Source organism: Excalfactoria chinensis, chromosome 14 (genome assembly GCF_039878825.1).
Source record: "Excalfactoria chinensis isolate bCotChi1 chromosome 14, bCotChi1.hap2, whole genome shotgun sequence".
Taxonomy (NCBI): Eukaryota; Metazoa; Chordata; class Aves; order Galliformes; family Phasianidae; genus Excalfactoria; species Excalfactoria chinensis.
In genome coordinates this window covers 113,762-134,182 of record NC_092838.1, presented here as the reverse complement: position 1 = coordinate 134,182, position 20,421 = coordinate 113,762, and the positions used below count along the sequence as shown (strand labels likewise).

The following is a 20,421-nucleotide window of genomic DNA, read 5'->3' as shown; positions in this document are numbered from 1 at the left end:
AACAAACACCAATTATCTTGAATTGACACCTGCAGAACAGGCACTTTTATACAGACCTCTGCCCTGCTACACTTCAGAAAGTTCGCAGATGCCATCAGGTGAGTTGTGCCATTACATGTGGAAATGCAGTGGATTCGGGGCCCTCAGAACTGCCCCCCGTATTCCAAACAAGTACCGACCTGCTTGCTTGGTCTCTCTGTTCAGTGCGTACCATACAGTGATACCAGTAACACCAGAACTAATACACAGGGGCCTACAGTGTTACAGTGCTGCAGTTGGAACATTAAACATAATAGGAGTTTGCAAAGGTAACTGATTTATACCTCGAAATCTTTTAACCAAACAATTGTTTTCTACAATGAAACTATCGGTGTAAACCTTAGCTCCTGGGGAGATCACTTGTTCTTCTTGTGTGATGTAATCTGTCCACAGGCTCCACTGCCCACTGCCACGCTTGTGAAAATAGAAGTCATAAACAGTCCCTGTTAATTACAAAAACAGAACATGGCAAAACCCACTGATGAGAACAAACTTCTGTAACATTAGTGTGAGAAGTCCGACACAGAGTGACAATGAAGGCCTTTATATCTTCATATCTTTCATAATATCTTTGATATCTTTATATCTTTATATATCTCAGGAGAGCCTCTTCCCCCCCCCCGCTGTGATCAGCACACAGCTCTCAGGCCAGCTGAGCTGCCCAGCCGACTCCCTGCCTTATCAATAGCCAGGCGGGTGCAGTTACCAAGTACCTTTTTCTGGGAAGATGTTGTTCCTGGTAACCTTCACGTTCTTCGGGCGCTGGTTTCCACCATCCGCCCCCAGCAGCAAGTTACGGTAAAACAAATCGAACTTCTTCCTGCTGTCTGCATCGATGGTCCCCCCAATCGTCCAAACCAAAGCAAAAAGGAAGAGTCCCTGCAGCCACAAGGTGATCTGCTGAGCAGACATGCTTTCCTTCCCCTCTTCTTCAGGTTGCTTTATTTCATCTGGAACACACATTTAATTCTAGTTAAACGCCAAGAACAACCATTAAACCCAACCCAAAACCTACTTTTGCAGAAAGCATTCTGAGACAAACTCAGAGCACTGAGTGATGAAAACTGCCTGTGTGAAGTGCTACAAATCGTCAGATAGAAAGGAATGAGAAGAAGCTTTTACAAGGGTCCTTTTTATTCTTCCTTCAGATGCCAGCAGGCAGCAAACAAAGCAGGTGGGAAATGCTCCCAAGGCCACGCTCAGCTCATGCTCAGCTCTGTAACTACAGCAGCCCCCAGCGTGACAGCTCTGAGTGCCAGCCCAAGCACTATGTAATTAACACCCATCTGTGAGAGGACTTGTCACAGCATCTGAAGCAGAAATTCCTTCCATCTGATAACCTTCGTCTTGTTATGGAACAAAAGGTGGGAAAATAAAAGGAATAAAAAGATTGAGATTTAGGGTGCTTACCAAGCAGACAAGTATAGAGTTTCATAAAGCTGTAAGTCAGATGAAGAGAAGATGTTTGCACTACGGCTTTGCAGTGATGGTGAATAAAGTCTAAGCAGGGCTCAACCAGCCACATGAACAAGTCGTTGACCTGCCAGGAAATGGAAAATAGCTTTTAACAACGCAGCAGTTGCCACTTCCCACTGCCTCCACGTCTCTGTCAGGAAAACACAAAACACCCCGAATTGTCCAAGTTGGCAGAAGGAAGGTCAGGAAAGCCTCACTGTCATTACCTGGTGCTGAAAACAAGCTGCTTCTGCCACACTGGAGTTTCCACCCTAAATTTCGTTACCCAGTTAGAAATCCCAGCAGCACAGCCATTGCTCAGCCCAGGGAGGCTGCTGCTTTGCTTGGGCAACAAAAAAAATTATTCCAATGTGTACAGAGAAAAGGGCCTCAGCTTTCCTTGATAAAGACTGGCCTCTACTGAGGACCCAGCAGAGATACTGTGCCACAGCAGGAGTTCCAAGAGCACAGACCGGTACCTGCAGGAGTGCTGGAGCAGGCAGCCTGGTGGGACCTGCTCTGCAAACTCAAGAGGGAAAACAGGAGAGGAATCGTGACCTAGGCTCCTCTCAAGGCCTTTTACTGAAGGAGTTGCACTAAAGGGCCATCCCATCTGCTGACACAGAAAGAACTGTCTTGTTTTGATGACCTACGAGGACTGTGTCAATAAAGAACTTTCACAGACTGCACTTCTCGTGCCCTGATATATGACACTGGTAGCCATAAAACAATCCACAACAGCCCCTAAGAAACCCGGGATGCTCAAAACAGTGACAGTACTTCAGCAGGTTTAATTCTGCGTGCTTGCTTTCAAGACAGTAAAGTGAGCATCACCTTGAAGTCAATCTGCTAACCAGGACCCTTGCCAAGAAGCAATGCTCTCACCAGCTCCCGGTGCTCTTCCTGCAGGTTTGGAGGCAGCGTCTGCATGTAGGAATCCTTCAGCGGCTGCCAACCCAGTTGCTGTGGGTCCATATAGATCATGCCACACCTGGGAAGAAGGAACAGTTATGGCAGCAGAAGAGATGCTGAAGGTGGGACACTTCCCATTAGAAGGCCTTCACGTTACCTGCTAACAGTTGCTGGAGACGCTTCCTCTAAGTCTGCAGCCTCAAAGATTAAGCTCATTTTTGAACTCATCTGAATTATTTCACCACTCATTAGGCACAGCTAGAAGGAAAACAGCAAGGAAATGTGACTGACTCATGTCAGCGTTAATCTACCAGCAAAGCAATGCCTGTCACAACCGCCGCTCTACTTCATTCTACTGAATGTCACTTCTCTTTCACTCCTTTCTGTTCTTGTAACACTTGCTGCCTTCTGCCCTCACCTCAGTTTTTCCTGCTATGGCGTACAGAAGCAATACTGTATCTTTAAATCCCCCTGTAAGGAAAAGCAGTTATGATCTGCAGCTTTCCTTTAGTTAATTTATTCACCAAATTATTTACACCACTTCAGTGTTCAGTTCCAGAACTGAGTTTACTCATTTCAGTTTCCTGAATCGTTCAATAAACAAACCTCAGTTAATAACCTCACTTCAATGAGATCAGCGCAAGATAAGCCTTCTAAGGAAGAATTAACAGCTTGCAATTTTCTACTGACCTAAACCGTGGAGCCCAAGGAGAAAGCAATGCCTTTAAGCACATCAGCCTTTCGTTAGGCTTGCAGCATAGTACAGTTATACTCTTTGACCACCATGGAAGCAATGCTGCTACTACAACTGCAGTAAGGTACGTACTCAAGTGTGGGACACCTGGCTCAAAGGAAGCTACCTTTTTATTGTCATCCAGCACAGTGTTCATGTTCTCTATCCAAACTGCGTCCACCGGGCCATCAAATACAATCCACTTTCGATCATCTGTAGTAGAAGCTGCTTGTGCCCTGAAGGCGTGTGCAAGAACCCCATCTGTCCACTCGTGGCTCACAGGATCAAAGCTGCCGTACAGTTGTCCCATGGTTATAGCTTTAGGATTAATAACTTTGTATTCAACAGCAAATTCATCCATTGATTTTGCTGCGTAGGAAGACAAACAGAGGAGCTTGAAAATGTGATAGCTTTGTTTTATTCAACATCCAAGAAAGAACATTTCAAAAGGCTCCTACTTCAGGTGTACAAGGCAAGAAAGAGAAGATATCTGAAGTTGGGCATCAGTGAATAATAATTTCCTTTACTTGTACAAGAAAAGCACAAAGCACTTTATGCAAAAGCACATTAAAAAGAATAAAGCATTAAGAGATCTTGTATGTTTAAGGGGACTACTTACAGTCTCCCCATTGCAGCTCGCTTTCAAGTTTTGCAGGGGTATTAAGAACAAATACAGTGCAAACAAAATGCACAGAACTATGAGTGCATTACTGTGTTTTCTTACTCCAGTACAAACAGACCAAACTACTTCCAGAAAATATGTCCAGGTTTGGGGCTGGACAAAGTTACCTGCACACAGATCCCCAAGGGCTCCAGCCAGCACTTGGTAAGCACATGTCTTCCCTCCCAGAGGCTCTCCAACAATCATGAAGCCATGGCGCACCAGCATCATCTCGTAGACCTGCAGCAGTGACACGGCACTCAGCCTAAACATCGCTTAAAGGTACACGTAATGTGTATGAAACCACAGGCACCAATCCTGCACTCAGTCACAGCAGAAAGCAGCCAAACACCTGCGCTCCATTAAGGCACTGACCCACATCAGAGCACCGTCCTATGATTATGGCAGTTCACAGCGATGTAATTTAAGCTCTCACCAGGCACTGCTCATCGTGGCCCAGTGCATAAAGCCTTCAATGACATGAATGGTCATCAGGGGAGAAAAACACAAATCACCTGGAGCTGCTGCTCTGGGGACCTGCCGAAGCAGCAGTCCCTCAAGGCCGTCTGTGACCTGTAAGGGGGGTGACCTCTCCAGTGTCCCCAGCAGATTCTGCCAGACCTCGCATCAAAGCCTTCCACCTGAACGCCTTCAAACAGAACCCTACAGAAGCCCTAAGCCGGTTTGGTTTAACCTCAGGTTAAGGCTGATGTCTTAAATCCCTTACCAGTTAATACTGCTCCTGCTTAAATGAAAGATCAAGCATGGCTTGCAAAGCAATGTAAGCCAATTAACGTCCCCTAACGAACCAGCCCCAGGCCTTACAGTTCTGCTCCCAACAGCATCAGGCTGCACTGCTCACACAGAAACAAGTTAAGCATTCTTTGCAAGGCCACCAACACGGCAGTGCACGGGGAACAGCAGGAACACAAACTGAAGGTAAAGCTAAGCCACGATGGGACACCCCAGCCCTTCCCAAGGAGACTGGGCAGATCTGGGACCACAGCCTGCCTGCATCCCGGAGCTCTGTTTGCCTGGCAGCACTGTGCTGGCCATCAACAGCTTCAGCTCAGTGTTTTATCCTCAATCATCAGGCTCAAGCTCCAACTAATCAGCTCCTTCACAAACTGAATTCAAAACCCACTGGAAGCAAAACTGACAGTTATTCCATGGTTTTTCCTCACTAAATACACGCTGTCTGTAATACCAAGTTAACTGATCACAGAGGCTATTATCTATTGATTCATTCATGACACCATCAGGGAAGGGATGAAGACTGTTTCTCAGTCGTTTGCTCTTACTGCCCTCCCCACCAGAAATAAGTGTGAGAAGAACCTGAATAATTTTCCCAATGAACCATGGAACCGGCTGCAGATGCATCTTCTCGATATTTGCCGTCAGTGCCTGGGTAAAGAGCTCGTAGTCAGGTGTGGGAAGAACCACTCCTGGGAACAGGTCAGAGATGATACTCTGTTCAGGAGAGACAAAATGAAACATTATCTAAACCCACAGATTACAGAAAGGGGAAACTCCCGAAGTACCACAACCTGCAAGGAAAGCTTGCAAGGAAGGAAACTTCCTTCTTTCACCCAACTTCAAATTTCCAATCAACTGGTTTGTTTGTCCACCTTTCCTGCAGCACAAAGCTGGAACTCAAACTGCAAAAACAACATTTCTGCTGATGAAGCAGCGCCTGCAGCAAGTTACCTTATAAACACAGCATAACTTCAGAGCTACCACTGCGTGTCTGCATTCCAGGACAGTACCCATGGAACCAAAGAGCACGTCCAGATCTGTGGACTGCAACAGCCGTATGCCAACACGGCAGCACCCGAAGCAGCTGCTCCTCATCAGGAGGTTCTTACCATAGAGAACCACGGCCACGTGACAGCTCACCTGAAACAGGGGCACGTCCTGTGCCAGGAACTTGGCAAGGTTCACATCCATCAGCGCACGCAGCAGCAGCACACTCTCATTCTCAGCTGGGTACTTGAGCTTCAAGTTTCCTGCTGCTGTCAGCACAGACTTCACAGCACGCATGCCGTAGTCGTAGTGGTGCTGAGATGAGAGCTGCTCCGAGCACAAGCGGTACGTGGCGACAATCTTCTGGGCAAGGCTGCGGGAATTAAAACAGCACGTGGAGAAGGAAAATGTCTCACCATGCCACGAAAATAACTTCAGCATCAAAATCATTGCAGTGACTGAATATGCAGACCCACCAACCAGGAACACTGCTAAGATGCCTTGGAAGCAGAACTGTACATTGTGATGTGCAAGAGAACATGTGTGCCACTCAGCAATTCACCTAAGCTGCATTCTGCAAACAATTCTGTGCAGAGATCTGTATCTGTCAACATGAGGCGATAACTGAGGACTGGCAATAATGCAGGGGATTGAATGGTGCCTTCTGGAGAAACCAAACAAGACAACCTCTCCAGAATGTTATGCTTTAAAGATACACACGTGTGCCTTACAGAGCAAGGATGTCTATTAGACTCAGTCGAGGTGGAAAATTCAGCAAGCCTTACCTTCGAGAGTCCAAAAAGCCCATGGAATAAAGTGAAATTTCTCCAATCAAAGAATAATCCGGTACCATCATGGCAACGGTTCGAAACAACGCCTACAAGAAAAGAATATTTCAGCTCACACTGTGGAATTTGGTAGTAAGCCGTACCTGTTTTGTTATAATGGTATCTCTGTGGTTTGTGAACTTATAACCACCGTGTTATTCCTTCATTCCTTTAGGAATTGTCTGAAATAAACAAGATTGCATTGGAATCATGACTAGAGCCGCCATCTTACCAAGAGGTCCGTGCTAAGCATTGTAGGAACAAACATTTAGAAAGAGTCATAATTCTAAAGAACTGTTAACAGACCAAAACAGAAGGCATTATTCGCCTCTCTTTTCTAACAGACTTGCTATCACATGGTGTGGTTAACATCTTGCATGAGGTCACGTGAAGAATGTGTGCCAAGGCTGGGAGAAGAACCCCATCAGTCCCTGCAGCTCCTCAGGAAGTTGCTATAAATCAAATCAGGGTCTGGAACTCCAACTCATCGCACACCAGCAGCATTTCCATTCAGTGAATGCACAACTAAAGCTGCAAACTGTTACCAGGCTGACTGCAGAGACCTTCTGTCTGTGCCCTTTGTACAGCCCCAAGTTTGTACATTCCATGAACAGCACAGCAGAACAAGTTAGATCACTATTACTCGATTTCTGTCTTGCTTTTCTTATTGAAATAGATGAGAAGCTGCAAATTCTGTTTAATTTCTACAAGAAATCAAAATCCCAGGGTTACCTTCAGATTGTCAGGCAGCTCAGCCCGGCCGGCATAGCCAGGATTCATTGTGATGAACACGGCGCAGGTGGGATTGAGAGAGATCTCAGTGCCTTCAAAGATGAAGGTTTTGACTTTACGGATAATAGCTTGCTGTATGCTGAGTATTTGCTGGGCGACCACTGACAATACTTCAACCTAATAAGGCAGAGTGGATTGGAAAACATCACAAGTGCAGAGACAAAGGTTTAGATATATTTCTATGGCAATCTCCTGCAGTCCTCCAGGTGAGAACCTCTCAGCGTGAGGTGTACCAGTCTGAAACTTTTGAGTCTCAAACCTCTCCATATTACTTGTCTGAGTTAAAAAATTACCTCAATCCGATTGAATTCATCAAAGCAGGCCCATGCCCCAGACTGTGCCAGACCTTTGAAGAACTTGCCCATCGCCTTGTAATCCAGACCATCCGAGCAGTTGAATACCACACACTACAACAGAAGACAGAGACAGCACCTCTCAGGGTTAACACCAGGTCCACTGTAAATTCTTAGCCTCTAAACCAGGGAGGGATTATTATTACCAATTTTGGATGACTATATCATATCACGATGTCATATAGACACAATCCTAAATGCAACGCTTTTACCAACTACTTCTTTGAATAAAGATTGAGCTGGCAGAGAACGAACAACACTTGATTAAGAACAGCACTGCAAGAAATACCTACGTATCCACACACAAACCAAAACCCAAACCAAACCAGCTGCACTTTAGTACCTGTTTGGCTAGTGCTTTTGCCAGATCCTTCGTTGTTTCTGTTTTGCCAGTCCCAGCAGGTCCTTCCGGAGCACCACCAAGATTTAATTTCAAGGCACCCATTAATGTCCTACATGAGAAGAGCACAGCCATTAGAAATCATTAACGGCAACTTGTCTCTGAAGGACTGATCATCAGTGAGCGGCTCTGTAGCTGCTCTTCATGTGCCAGGCAGGCACAGCTCACCTGTACGCCTAACTTCACAGAAATAAACTCACCAGTGCACAGCTCTTGACATTTCCAGCACGACAGCACACAGCTCACCTGTAACACCGGTCTGTTAGTGGTGTTATAACCAGACGTGAAGAATTGCCCAGATATTCATATCCATATTTGGCTTCCGTTGTAATCATTCGTACCACCACATCCTCCCCTTCCCAGTAGTATCTCAGCTGGGAAATCCACTGGAAGTCATTCAGGTCTGTGATTTTCTCTTCAACCAATTTGTCAACCACATCACGAGCTGCAGCGTAAGGGACAGATTGCTTTGAAAATCCAAACTTCCACTAGCTCTGATTACTTAAAGCAGCGTGTAAGTAAAATAACATCCCCTTACATACACATAAAGGTAAGCCAACATCCAGAGCAGCAGGACAAATTTCATGTCAGAAAGAAACCTCCAGCTGTTTTGTACAGGGACTCAGCTCCACCTGATCCAGATCCCAGCGCCAGCTCTAAGCGGAGGCAGAGCTGTGCACAGCCGAGCAACCTCCATCATGGCGCAGCAACTCAGTAAGGGCTGTTTTGCTCATTTCAAGCAGTGGAAATGCGGGCAAAGTGAGAGAATGCTGCCTGCTGCTCCCCAGCAGGAGTGTGAGCAGCTCCCCTCCCTTCGCCCTGCTGCCATAAGAAAAACAGAGGGCCATTGGGAGAGTGCTGAGACAGCTTACAGAGGCTGCTTCAGGACCTTGAGCCCTTATCAGTGCTCCACTCTAGCCACTGCAACTGATTTCCATCTCCTGGGAATTAACCAAAGAGAGTGGTTGCTATTAACCCTCTAACGCATCTTCTGTCATGGTCTGTCTGGTGGAGGAAGAACTGGAGCTGCCCCTCTCCAGCAGTTTACCAAAGCAGAACAGCGCTGCCCCATACGAACGAGATGTATTTACCGTGCACATCGATGACAGTGAGAGCTCCGAGGGTCAGCCGGGCTCCAGTGGACAGCTTTCCTCTCACCAAGTCAACAATGTCCCCAATCTGCCGATTGCTCTCCTCCAAGAAATCCTGTCACAGAAACAGAACGCAGGTGTGAAGGCAATGGCACCGCAATTCCTGCGCACACAAGGAAAGATCGTTGCCTTCAGGTTCCCCTGGAGCTCTGCAGGTAAAGGTGAGAGCTGGGAATAAAAAGACAGCGCTTAACTACAGCTTATGACTGTTTGTGTTGTACTTGGATTTGTAGCAGTGCAATTTTATACAACAGCAACATCATTTCCTCCAGCAGAGCTGCTGAAGATACACAGAGTCAATGAGAGCAAGGCTCTGCTGTGATCGAGTGCAGAAGGAAACAGAAAATAACGCATGCTGCAGGAATAAGCCGTGGTGTGTTCCTGACAGATCATCTCGGTTACACAGAGATTTTATTGATAAGCACTAAACTCTGATTAAGGCAAGAGCAGAAGAAAATCTTACTTGTAAGGTTCCTCTCCTTATAGCCTCAGATACTGCTTCTGTCCAGTAAATGGATGAAACACAAACCACCACCTGCCCAGGCCACTGCAGCACCCAAGCTTTTCGAGGAACCTTAAACACAAAGATCCGTTTCAAAGTCACATAAACACACTTGACCGCAGCACTGCAAGAAGTATTTTCCCCAATTTCTTTTGTCTAACACTGAAAATAAACGAGATCTTGCATGGATTGCATGGAAAGCTTTGCTGCTTTTTCCTCAAGAACATGAGAACTAAAACTTCACACGTACTGAACAAGCAGAGCTAGATTCCCCTTAGCTTCAAACAGGCTGTCCTGGCTAAGAAGAATGGGAACAACATGTTCATATACAGTTGCTTGTGAAACTTATTTAGTGCTATAATCCAGGACCGATTACCTTGACGTATCCTCCTATGCCATCTTGAATAACTTGTCTCACACTGGCCAGCATCATTTCCTCAACTTGCAAAAGCCATTTTTCTACCATGCCCTTCAAGTAGGAAAAGCAATCGAGTCAATAAACATTCACTGAAGATGTTCTTCTTAAAGAGCAAACCCTCAGAAATACATCAAATTCTAGTAGACTTTTCTCCCATTTAGGAGGAGAAAAGGTGGTTAGAGATTGTGCAGATTCTGACAGGCACTTCTGCAGCTGAACGCTGCCTTTAGGCAGGCGAATCGACTGGCTGCAGAGAATCCAGCTGAACCAATACACAGCGCTTCCCATGAAAGACAACTGCAGGTGCCAGCTGGCACAGTGAGATAAGCTCGGTCATTTTAACACAGGATATTTCATTCCTGGAAGATTGAGGTGGCACACGGACCTCACAACATTCCCCACCTCTCATTTCTTTTTGGTTACCATTCAGTAATTCACCTTCATACCTTCAGGTTGAGAACAGAGGGAAGGAGATAGAATCACCCCAGTTAGAAAAGACCCCTGAGACCTTCCAGTCCAACTACCCAGATACTTCCCAGCACTTACAGATTTGAAGACTGCCACAAAGAGTGGAACTGTGATGAACTGATTTCACCTCCAACAATCCTGGAAGCACCTCACACTCAGAGCTCAGCATTATTATTGTACTAATTGTCTTGTGAACTACCACTAGTTTTAGCAACAGCTGAGAAGAAGCAAGTTACCCCTCTGGTACAGCAATGGGGGGAACGACTTCCACGGGAGCACAGCAACAGAGACCCCATCGTTCCAGATCCAACATTTTTCCCCTCGTCTTCCTGCCATTTGCTATTTGCTGCTTTCCTGCCTTTTGTTGCCAGGTTTAATGCAGGTCTAATGGGTGTAACAGAACAATGCTCAGACAGCACGGTCCCCTCCAACCCAAACCATTCTATAGCACAGTCTGCTCTGCAAGACAAAGACAGAGGCAGTCCCTGGGCTTGGCTACCCAGCTGTCCTCTGACCAAGGGCTCTATCTCCTCGGTGGCTCTCCTCTTTGCCCTCATTGCTTTGTGCTTCAGCCATGCTCTGTAAGCACACCTATCTATACGGATAAACATTTACACAGATGCATGACAGGGTTTGTGCCACATCTCCTAAGTGCTGTGTGTGCAAGAGGCAGGGAAGCACCCCGAGGAGTTCACCAGGCTGTTTCACCTCACGTATTTTTGCAGGAATTCCTTTTGTTTGCTGTCCCTACACATAATTCATGATCTCATCCTACATGTTTTCAATTTAATTCCCCCAAAACACGGAATTTAGGCAAAGCACTCATTTGATACCATAGTAGGAAAAAGAATTACTTTTGCATTCATGGGATAGATTTTATCGATGAAAGGAACCATTTCCTTCTCTGAGCTGATCATGCCGAGAATCTCCAAGTTCTCGGTGAACTCCAGCTTAGCAATTCCCTCAAAGCACTTCTTCAAATGCGGCTGCACTCGAAGGGGATCCTTTGTCTCAGAGAGTATTTCCAGCAGCTCGTCGTTAGACAGGAAAAAGAATCTGTCAGAAAAATACAGCTGATCAATGTGAACATTCCAGACACTAAAACTCTCATTAAACATACATTGTCTGCAAGACAAATTGTGTTCATTGCTGCTTAACATGTCAATACAACCAAGGAGAAATTATTATCTCGGACCCCTTCTTTTAAGTTATTGTTACCATTATATAACTTATAATGGTTGTTTCGGTCAGAATTTCAGCACACGTTTCCTTTCATGCAGTGGAAGATGGTTTCTCAAACCTGCGTAAAACTCTGGGAAGATCAGATGTATCAGTGCATCCAACAAAGACCCGCTAAAACACAGAACCATGCATCAGCCACACCTACTACACATCTCTGCACCGCAAGGAAGGCAAGGCAGAGACAGAGCCCCACAGCAGCAGCTTGCCTCAAAAATGCCCTGTGAGTGACAAAGTGTTTCTAACCACTGCTGGAAGTGATGGCAGGCAGACTTCTTCCCACTCCACCTGCCCCTGCAAACTCAGCTTGAGCAGAGAAAAACTAGTGAAAATCTGGAAAGAAGAACAGAGCTTTGCCTTATGCTCCATGGCACTGTGAGCACACGTGCTTATGAAATGACCTGACAGCTCAGCTCTGTTTGAAAGAGCCTACGGACCCTGAGGCCCAATTAATTCATATACCTTGGGAAAAACAATCTCTTCTTCTCCAAGTAAATATTCAATCCCTTTTGAATGTCCTCTAAGAGAGTGTTTGCTTCCTGCAGTCTGTCTAACATCTTGGGTTGCTCAGTTGCCTCAAGCACCCTTGAATCTTTCACCTGTATAAGAACAAATACAGGACAAATTGCTGAACGTTCACTAAGTGTTTGTACATTAAGATTTAAAACCAAAATACCACTGGAGCTCCACATCACCCCCAACACCCTCTGGGGAAATCTCAAAGCCCTTTTACTACAACACCAGACTTCAGACCTCCTTGTGACCAGACAGACAACCGTAAAACCCAGTGGGTCCATCTCCTCAGCAGCAATATTGATGTTACTGGATACGCATAGCAACGCACACTGACAATGTTAGCACTTACCACTTGTGCCATGATGTCCTTCCAGTATGCATCCACAACACCAAACTTTCTGCCTTCCTCTGGCATTTGAGCTATAATGTCTTCTGAACTAAAGATTGGTTCCAAATACAACCACGTCGCCTGACATTTCAACCAGTTATCTATAATACTTTGCATTAAAGTCAGCTTTGCTTCCCAAGCCTGCATTGAAAACATTTAACATGTAAGACTTATGAGCAGCCACTCGAGCACGTAGATTGATTACAAGAGTGACAGTAGAAGATCTCAGGCTGCTGATGTAACGCAGCACTGCATTCCTGTGGTTTTTTGGGAGGGGACTTTGGAAAAATCTCCTGGAGGAGCTTCCCCTGACAGACCCACTGCAAAGAGCCCTGCTGAAAACAGCCTGAACGTCCCGAGAGCGACACTGCACTGTTACGGCAGGCCTCAACCCCACACAGTCTGCTGTAACCCATGGGAGTTATTTGGCTGATGTGGATCTGCAGCTAGCCATCAAGGGAGAGGACACCAAATGTCTTAATGCGGAACACACCCACACCTGCAAAATAAACATGCAGGCCAAAGGAGCAAGAAGCCTTTCAAGTATTTGTACAAGGCTGCTTCTCAGTTGTGAGGAAGGGAAGCTGCATTTCTCCTGTTCTGTGCTGCAGATCGTCACTGCCCTTGTGGACAGGGCACAGCACACAACTTTTGCACTGGCAGAGGTTGTGGAGAAGACTACAGTTTCCTGCAAGGCTTTCAACAGGGCTGGGATCAGCAGCTACATTTGTTTTAGCTGTTAAGCAAGCTTTGCACACCTTTGTCTGGAAACCATCAATTCCAAGTTCTTGGAGCAAAATATGAATGAGATCCCTTCAAACAGTTCACACTGTACAACTTCTTATCATGCCAAAACACATGGAAGCACTTACAGAAACCATGTCATGACACACAAGCCCAACCAAACCAGGTTTTTCTTACCCGGCATTCGGCTTCTATTGGTTTGATGAAGGGAGAGCCACACATCGTCTGAGTCTTAACAATGTGATCATCCAGTAAAAGCTGGATGTCATCAACGGCGGACAGGATGTTGTGGTTCTGTAAATACATCACATGTTCAGGTAACTACAGTTGCTCCTTTTCACTGCTTCTCTACCTCATGCTCATTCAGCTTCATGCCACCCCATTCCATGAGGGCAAGGCACTGAGCAAGCCCAAAGCACAACTGCAGATTCAATCTCTCTACTGTGCATCACTGTTTCAAAGGTCAAGGGATAGACTGGTGTTGCAAGTGAGAAGCTAGCCAGGGCTGCTAGTGATTATAATCCCCTTTTCACAGAATCACAGAATGGTTGGGGCTGTAAAGGACCTTTAAGACCCCCTTGGAAATAATTATTCTCAACAATGCATACGCAGAGTTCACATTTACTCACAGTATCTCTGTATTTCACCAGGCCAAACTGCACGCCGACCCACTCTGATTTCATCTTCTCTATTGATTTCTCTAAAGAATACTCCTTACTTGCAGCTGCTCCGATGGGTTCCAGCCTAAGTTGAAATGAAACATAACTTTGAAATGCTTCTGCAGCTGAAGAGCTGCTAACTCTCACGTGGATTTCTCAGTAGTAACACAGTAGAGAAATCAGTATTACTTTAGATACCAATACAGGCAGAAAATTTGGAATGTGGAAATTAAGTGCCTTGGGAACACGAGCATTTTGTGTTGGCTTGGTCCCACAAAGACATCTGCCAGCTCCAGCGAGCTTTGTTAAAATACAGCTCCGAAAACATGGAAGTTCTTAACATGCCAAAGGATTAAAACTAGAACTTGTTACCCAGCATCTGGAATAGCAGCTGCCTAAAAGAAGGACACAAAAAAGCAGAAGAAGCTTCTTACTGATCAGTGTATTTTGCGAGTCCCAGCTCCAGCATGTTTTGAAGGGTAGTAGTTTCACTGAGCCTGACTTCGCATCCCACAACCTCACTGATCTGAAAATGAAGTCAGAAGTGCTGCCTGTTACCAGCAGGTACATGTGTAAGAGGTTTATCAAACTGCAAGAACTAAAGGCTGAGCAGTGCTCCCAAAACCATCCCACCCCTCTTCTAACACAAAGTATTGCTGCAGAGGAGCTCAGATCTGTGCCATTGGAGATCTCAGAACCCAGCCCACAGAGCAACAGAACACGGCATCCCGTGGTGGCGGCGCACAGAACCTGCCCAGGGCAGAGCCTGCAGTACCTGCTCCCAGTGCCTCTCCTTCATCCCGCGATTGCAGGTGAGGGACAGGACAGGAAGATGCTGCTTAAACTTGTCCAGTTTGTATTTGGTGCTCTCTGCTAAGCGCCTCGGCCCAGGCAGGTCTGCAAAAGTCTTGCTGAGTTTGTACATCACCCTCCACATATTGCCGACCTCTTCAGTGATTTCATCAGCGTTCAGTTTCTGGAGAGATCCTGAACGCAGCAACATAAAACAAACAGTGAGCAATTCGGGGTGGATCATTTGTTGGTATTTCTGGCAACCTCCCACTAACTGGAAATCACTCCGTTTTGTTTCCTTCATATCACTGCAAGGCCCACACCTACACCGTTATCTTGGTGCTGGATCCCAACGCTTCTCCCTTCAGAACCACTATCCCACAACAACCAGGCAACCCTCCCAGCCTCCGCCTAACGAACGTCTCATCAGCGCCTCACCGTGCATCCACTCCTCAGACTTGGTGTGGAAGTCATACGCTGTCATCCAGAGCTGCTCGACGGGCTGCTTCTTTGTGATTATAATCTGCAGCAAAGGAAAGAAACTCTTCTCCCGCTCAAGTAACTCCTCTTCTTTATTTATTGCCTTCCATTAAAAAAAAAAAAAAAGTATTAAAATCTTCTATCAAAGATTCCTATTAAAAAATCTTCTATCGAAGATTCCTATTAAATGTTACAAAAAAATCCCAACAGCACAAACTCAGGGAAAATGGCACCTCCCTCCCCACCTCCGGCCACCTCTGTCCGAAGCAGGGCTTCCCATGGACAGCACTCTGCTGCTGCTGCTGCCAATACAGTTACTCGACTTAAAGAACCTGATAAGCATTTCTCCTCCCCAGAACACGTTTTCCAGCTCAGCAGCCATCCTGTCTGTGGGATAAGACTGTGGCCGCGTGTTCCTGAATTTGGGAATCATTAAGCCAGATTGACAGCGTATGTCCAGAAGCCTGAAGACCATTTGTTCACCCTGTAACAGTGGAACCCACCTCACAGCTGACACCAGACAGTACTAACCTCGAGTTCAGCCACTGCTTCATCCAGATTCTTATTTAACTCCCTCATTTTCTCGGTGTTGTTCCTGATATCCTCTGCAGTCATGACTTCTCGCTTCTTGTAGCTTTCTACTTCTCTGTCATAACCTTCCAGAGTTTCATCAAACTGCGCACACCTGAGGGAAGACAGCCAAGCTGGCACGGTGCTCTGCTCTGCCCCTTCTCAGGTCTCAGCTACTTTATGAATTACAACAAATGCTGTCAAATGAAATGTGGTCCCGGGACCGGTACAAAGTAGAGACTCCAATCAAAGCCCATTCATCAGTTGCATCAATACTACATGCTTCAATTCCAAGCTCATTTTCAAATCTCCCAACTGACCCAGCTCACTTACCTTTACTGCCTAAAGGAGATACAGGAGCAATGCAAACAGAAAGGCACAACGTGAAAAAGCCATCTGTAATGCTGAGCCAATTGGTACACCAAGGCAGAACTACATAACAGGACCCAGCCATTCCAGCAATATCCTCCATTTCTACTTTCAGACCCTTTAAAATATGTTCTCATTTACTCTGGTCAACATTTTATAAGCAATTTCCATCCTATTTCCAAGCAGGTTTCTCTTATTTTCTCAGCTGCCCCCCAAGTTGTACTTATTTGAAATTCTCTGTTACTGACGCTGTGTTCTCTTCCTTCAGAAATACCCAATGAACAGAACATCTTCACTGCGCACCTTTCCTGCAAGGCCAGCTCTGCGCGCTCCCTCCTGATGCTCTGTTCATCCCTGCAGTTTTCAAACAGCTCCTCGATCTGATCGGGCCAATGGAGAACCATGCTATTCAGGTCTATGTCATGACCTAAAAGAGAAAATCACATATATGGACATCTTGAAGAATCCACCCTTTAGGCAATGGCCTAACGGAGTGGGAAGTAGAAGCAGAAGAAGACAAGACTTCATTCAGGAATAACTGAGTTAGGAATGAAGCTCCTATGCAATATTTCAAGCTGCTGGCTGAATTACCTTTGCTGTATAATGAACTTTTAGTTAAAACAACATAGACTGACAGCAAAACTCTAAAAGCAAGTGAAGAAGGTAAACTTCTAGACATTAACCAGACAATCACTAAGAAGAGCTTGCCAGGATACGTATTCTGTTAAACGATATTTGAGTCCAACTAAAGTGTCAGATTATTCCAATCTAAAAACGTAGATTACAGCTCCACAAAGTGCATAAACACTGTTTACATCACTGCTATTCCAGAACATGTAAGTGCTGAAGGAGTCACAAGAGCTACAGCACCACGACTACGGGGAGTTGATGTTTCCGTCCTCATTTTCTGCTTGTTCAGCACCCTGCACTCACGGCAGCACTGCAGGACTCAGGCAGCTGCACTGAGCCGCCCTTCATTCCATTCCCAAAGATGCACCGTTTATCCACGCAGAGCCCAGGATCTACCCAGGAGTGTTTCTATATGGCGACATACCAGAAAGGTCAGCATAGTCCATGAGGAACTGCAGCCTGTGGGCAGCTTCAGAGACGTCCCGCCTCAGTCTGGAAGCAGTGACCCGGCTGGATTTCTTTAAGTAGGCATCCAGTTCCACCAGCTCTGCCGTGCTCACAGGCGGCTTGCTCATTGTGTTTGCAATTACGTTGTATTCACCACAGATCCTACAACAACAACAACAAACAAACAAGCTTCTTACTGAGTCTGTAAGTGAAGAGATGTGAGATTCTGCTCGTGAAGTTTGTCCTCTAAGCATCAGTTATTCAGCTGAATACACACAACAGATACGCTCTTATTAAGGATTATATTTTAACCTGCAAAATCAGTTTTCTGCTGTGCTTACAGGCACTGATTTGTAATAAACTGATCGTTACATACATCACAAATCGTACAGCAGCAGTGCACACAGAAAGCAACAATCGCACACATTAACAACACGCACCTTTTATTTATCTCCCTGTTTTCCGTCACCTCGAATTCAATCAACGCTTCTCGAAGATGCTGAGTCCGAAGGCAGAGCTCCTCGTTCAGCTGCGTAGCGTCCAGGCAGAACATGGCCAGGGGGACAGTGACACGCAGGGAAGCAATCTCTCTTCTCAGTTCTGCAAAGCTGTCGATCTTCTACAAATGGGAAACAATAGATTCGATGTTTGTCCTTCAGGCTCACAGACAAAAGATGCTACACAACAACTAATTAATGACCAATGAGGAAACAGGGCTGAAACCTTTGCACAGCCCTATGGAGTAAGGGACTATGTAAACTGAGATGGATACCCAGGTGTTCCCAAGGGTAGAACAAAGCACCTGAATGGAAACTCCTCAGAATAGCAATGCATGAAGGCTGCTACAGAAGTAATGCCTCCTGTTTTATTGTGATGGCCCACACCGGCAGGAGGATGTTGGTGAGACAGCGGCAGATGCTGAACCTTCCCACCAACACTCCATTACTTTTTATTGCTGTGTGACAGATCTGGCAGAATGAGGCACTCCAACAGAGCGGTTTCTGACATGGAAGTGCAGATGAAGCCAAGGGGTTTCACAGAATTCCTCCGTGCACAAGACATGGCACCCACTGACGTTCATCAACAGTTATGAGTGTTTATGGGGACCCAGCAGTGGGTGTTGGCAAAGAGAGAGGCAAGTGCTGCATTTCAGCCATGGTGACAGTGACAGCACGGCACCTCTGTGCTGACCTTCACAAGCGCAGCGCACAGCTTGTCTATCACTGGTGAGAGTGCACAGCTAATGGTGGTGACTGTTGAAAGGCAGTGCTCTGCAGCTGAGCAATTGCTCTATCAAATAGCATTACCGTGCTACTGGTATCTGTTGTAGGTTCCATGCGAAACTACAGAGGCACTACCATGGGAAGAGGAGGCACTACTTTTGGAGCGACCTACAGGTGTGATGTGTCAGCTGACAATCGCTGTGCGTTCATACAGCAGCTATTACCTCTCTTAGAGCTTCTAAGGATGGACCTCCATTCAAGAAATCTGTAACATCTTGCTGTGCGCTGTTGTTCAAAAGATGGCTGTATTTCCGGTACGTGTTTAAATACCTTGAACACAGAAGATGACAAAAACAAACACAAGCTTCCAATGGGAAGATCTGTCATAGCAAGAAACAAATGGGCTCAAACTGTTTAATGTTTGAGTCCAATAGATTGGAGTAGTTAGGACTGTGAGAACGTGATGGGCAAAAGAGCCAACGGACAGAACTCACCTCTGCGGCCCAAGCACGTTGCTCTCAAAGATCTCTTCAAGTTTGTTTATATAGTCTGCAAACAACGGCTCATCCGGTCTGACTGTGCTGAGAGCGAGGTCGTCTCGTTTCAGTTGTGGAAAGAGAAGCCTTTCTACCTACAGGGAATCATCACAAATGATGTGAGAGCGTTTACAGCGTCTTCCATAACACAGAACACAGCTCCTGATATGCGACCCTCACTGGCACCGTGTGTATGACAGCTTTCTGCCCCACTGGTAACCTTTTGTACCACGTCTTTTAACTGGCGTTGCAGGTTACACGGAGCTGCAATCTCTGCAGTACCTTTGGAAGCTGCTCAGCACTTTGCAGGATCTCCCTGAAGCACAGACTGATCAAATCCCAACATCCTTTCAAAGGCGGCTCAAAGATGATCTTGGGCTCTTCCACACCGAGTGTGACAGTCAGTATTGGAGGTAAAAAGAACTGCATCTCTCGATAAGGTTCTGCAAAATCACTCCCACCCTTGGGGAGAAGGAAGAGAATTGCCAAAGAAATCAATTGCAACAGAATCTCTTGCAGTCTGACATTCATTATCAGAATTAAATGCATTACTTGAAATAACACAGGGCACTCATCTGGCATGGATGGGGACACCACACACAAGTCCCCCCTGCGAAGGATTCCATACACAGCTGTACACTGCTGATGTGAAAGAGGGGTTGTGCGCTTTTATGAGAACAGTTTGGCCAGGTCAAGGTCAAGGCAAATAAAACTGAAGGACGCCATTAAGAAACACACATCTGCTCGTGATGGAGTGGAAAACTCTTTGAGTTAATTATAACCCCAGACCTGCAAAATCCCTATTTGTGCACTATCGGTTCCTCACTATTCAAAAACACCCACTGAGGAGGAATGGTGCTCTGCAGGGCTCAGCCCTGCTCCAGCTGGCTAAAGCTGTCTGCAGTGTTTCAGCCTTCCCGGAGGATTACACCCTGTGACTGTGAGTTGCCATCCCCACACAACCTGGAGCTGCCAGCAGAGATGCAGCTCCACACACACCTCGTGCACCATGAAAAACCTCAGCAGGTCCTCCAAGGAGCTGACAACCATCTGGCGGAGCTGCAGCGACATGAGAGTCGCCACCGAGCTGAAGTAGCTCTCAATTTGCTGGGGTGAATCGTCGTCTCTTCCAGGGGCAAATTGAAGCCACTTCCTTCTCTCATCACGTAAAATGGACGCACAAGTTGGGATCCACCTAAAAGAAAACAACACAAAGTTTTCAAAAGCTTCTCAGGCTTCTTTTGCTCCTTGAGATGAAATCTAAGCTGGAAATCACCCAAAGAACGAGCATAATCCAAAAAGTGAGCTTAGGATTGAGCACAAACAGCACAGAAACTTCTTGAAGCCATCGGTGCCATCTGCCTAAAACGAGGT

At 46.1% G+C, this 20,421-nt stretch overlaps 1 protein-coding gene across 2 annotated transcripts in view; it reads right to left on the bottom strand.

Moving 5' to 3' along the window:
- DNAH3 (dynein axonemal heavy chain 3) overlaps positions 1–20,421 on the bottom strand; it is a 46,077-nt gene that overhangs the window by 18,575 nt on the left and 7,081 nt on the right. For both annotated transcript variants that reach the window (XM_072348766.1, XM_072348767.1), the window contains 33 exons: positions 20,047–20,242; positions 19,330–19,509; positions 19,006–19,142; positions 18,736–18,841; positions 17,729–17,907; positions 17,266–17,450; positions 16,515–16,638; positions 15,804–15,957; positions 15,231–15,375; positions 14,776–14,987; positions 14,435–14,526; positions 13,971–14,085; positions 13,519–13,635; positions 12,559–12,738; positions 12,156–12,292; positions 11,309–11,510; positions 9,945–10,037; positions 9,530–9,640; positions 9,007–9,121; positions 8,162–8,360; positions 7,859–7,967; positions 7,456–7,569; positions 7,103–7,279; positions 6,329–6,420; positions 5,697–5,916; positions 5,136–5,270; positions 3,929–4,040; positions 3,267–3,508; positions 2,564–2,664; positions 2,380–2,485; positions 1,450–1,579; positions 753–989; positions 379–482 (listed from right to left, as the gene is read on the bottom strand). In XM_072348766.1, the coding sequence (XP_072204867.1) occupies positions 379–482; positions 753–989; positions 1,450–1,579; positions 2,380–2,485; positions 2,564–2,664; positions 3,267–3,508; positions 3,929–4,040; positions 5,136–5,270; positions 5,697–5,916; positions 6,329–6,420; positions 7,103–7,279; positions 7,456–7,569; positions 7,859–7,967; positions 8,162–8,360; positions 9,007–9,121; positions 9,530–9,640; positions 9,945–10,037; positions 11,309–11,510; positions 12,156–12,292; positions 12,559–12,738; positions 13,519–13,635; positions 13,971–14,085; positions 14,435–14,526; positions 14,776–14,987; positions 15,231–15,375; positions 15,804–15,957; positions 16,515–16,638; positions 17,266–17,450; positions 17,729–17,907; positions 18,736–18,841; positions 19,006–19,142; positions 19,330–19,509; positions 20,047–20,242 (4,858 nt within the window). The remainder of the gene's footprint in view (positions 1–378; positions 483–752; positions 990–1,449; positions 1,580–2,379; positions 2,486–2,563; positions 2,665–3,266; positions 3,509–3,928; positions 4,041–5,135; positions 5,271–5,696; positions 5,917–6,328; positions 6,421–7,102; positions 7,280–7,455; positions 7,570–7,858; positions 7,968–8,161; positions 8,361–9,006; positions 9,122–9,529; positions 9,641–9,944; positions 10,038–11,308; positions 11,511–12,155; positions 12,293–12,558; positions 12,739–13,518; positions 13,636–13,970; positions 14,086–14,434; positions 14,527–14,775; positions 14,988–15,230; positions 15,376–15,803; positions 15,958–16,514; positions 16,639–17,265; positions 17,451–17,728; positions 17,908–18,735; positions 18,842–19,005; positions 19,143–19,329; positions 19,510–20,046; positions 20,243–20,421) is intronic.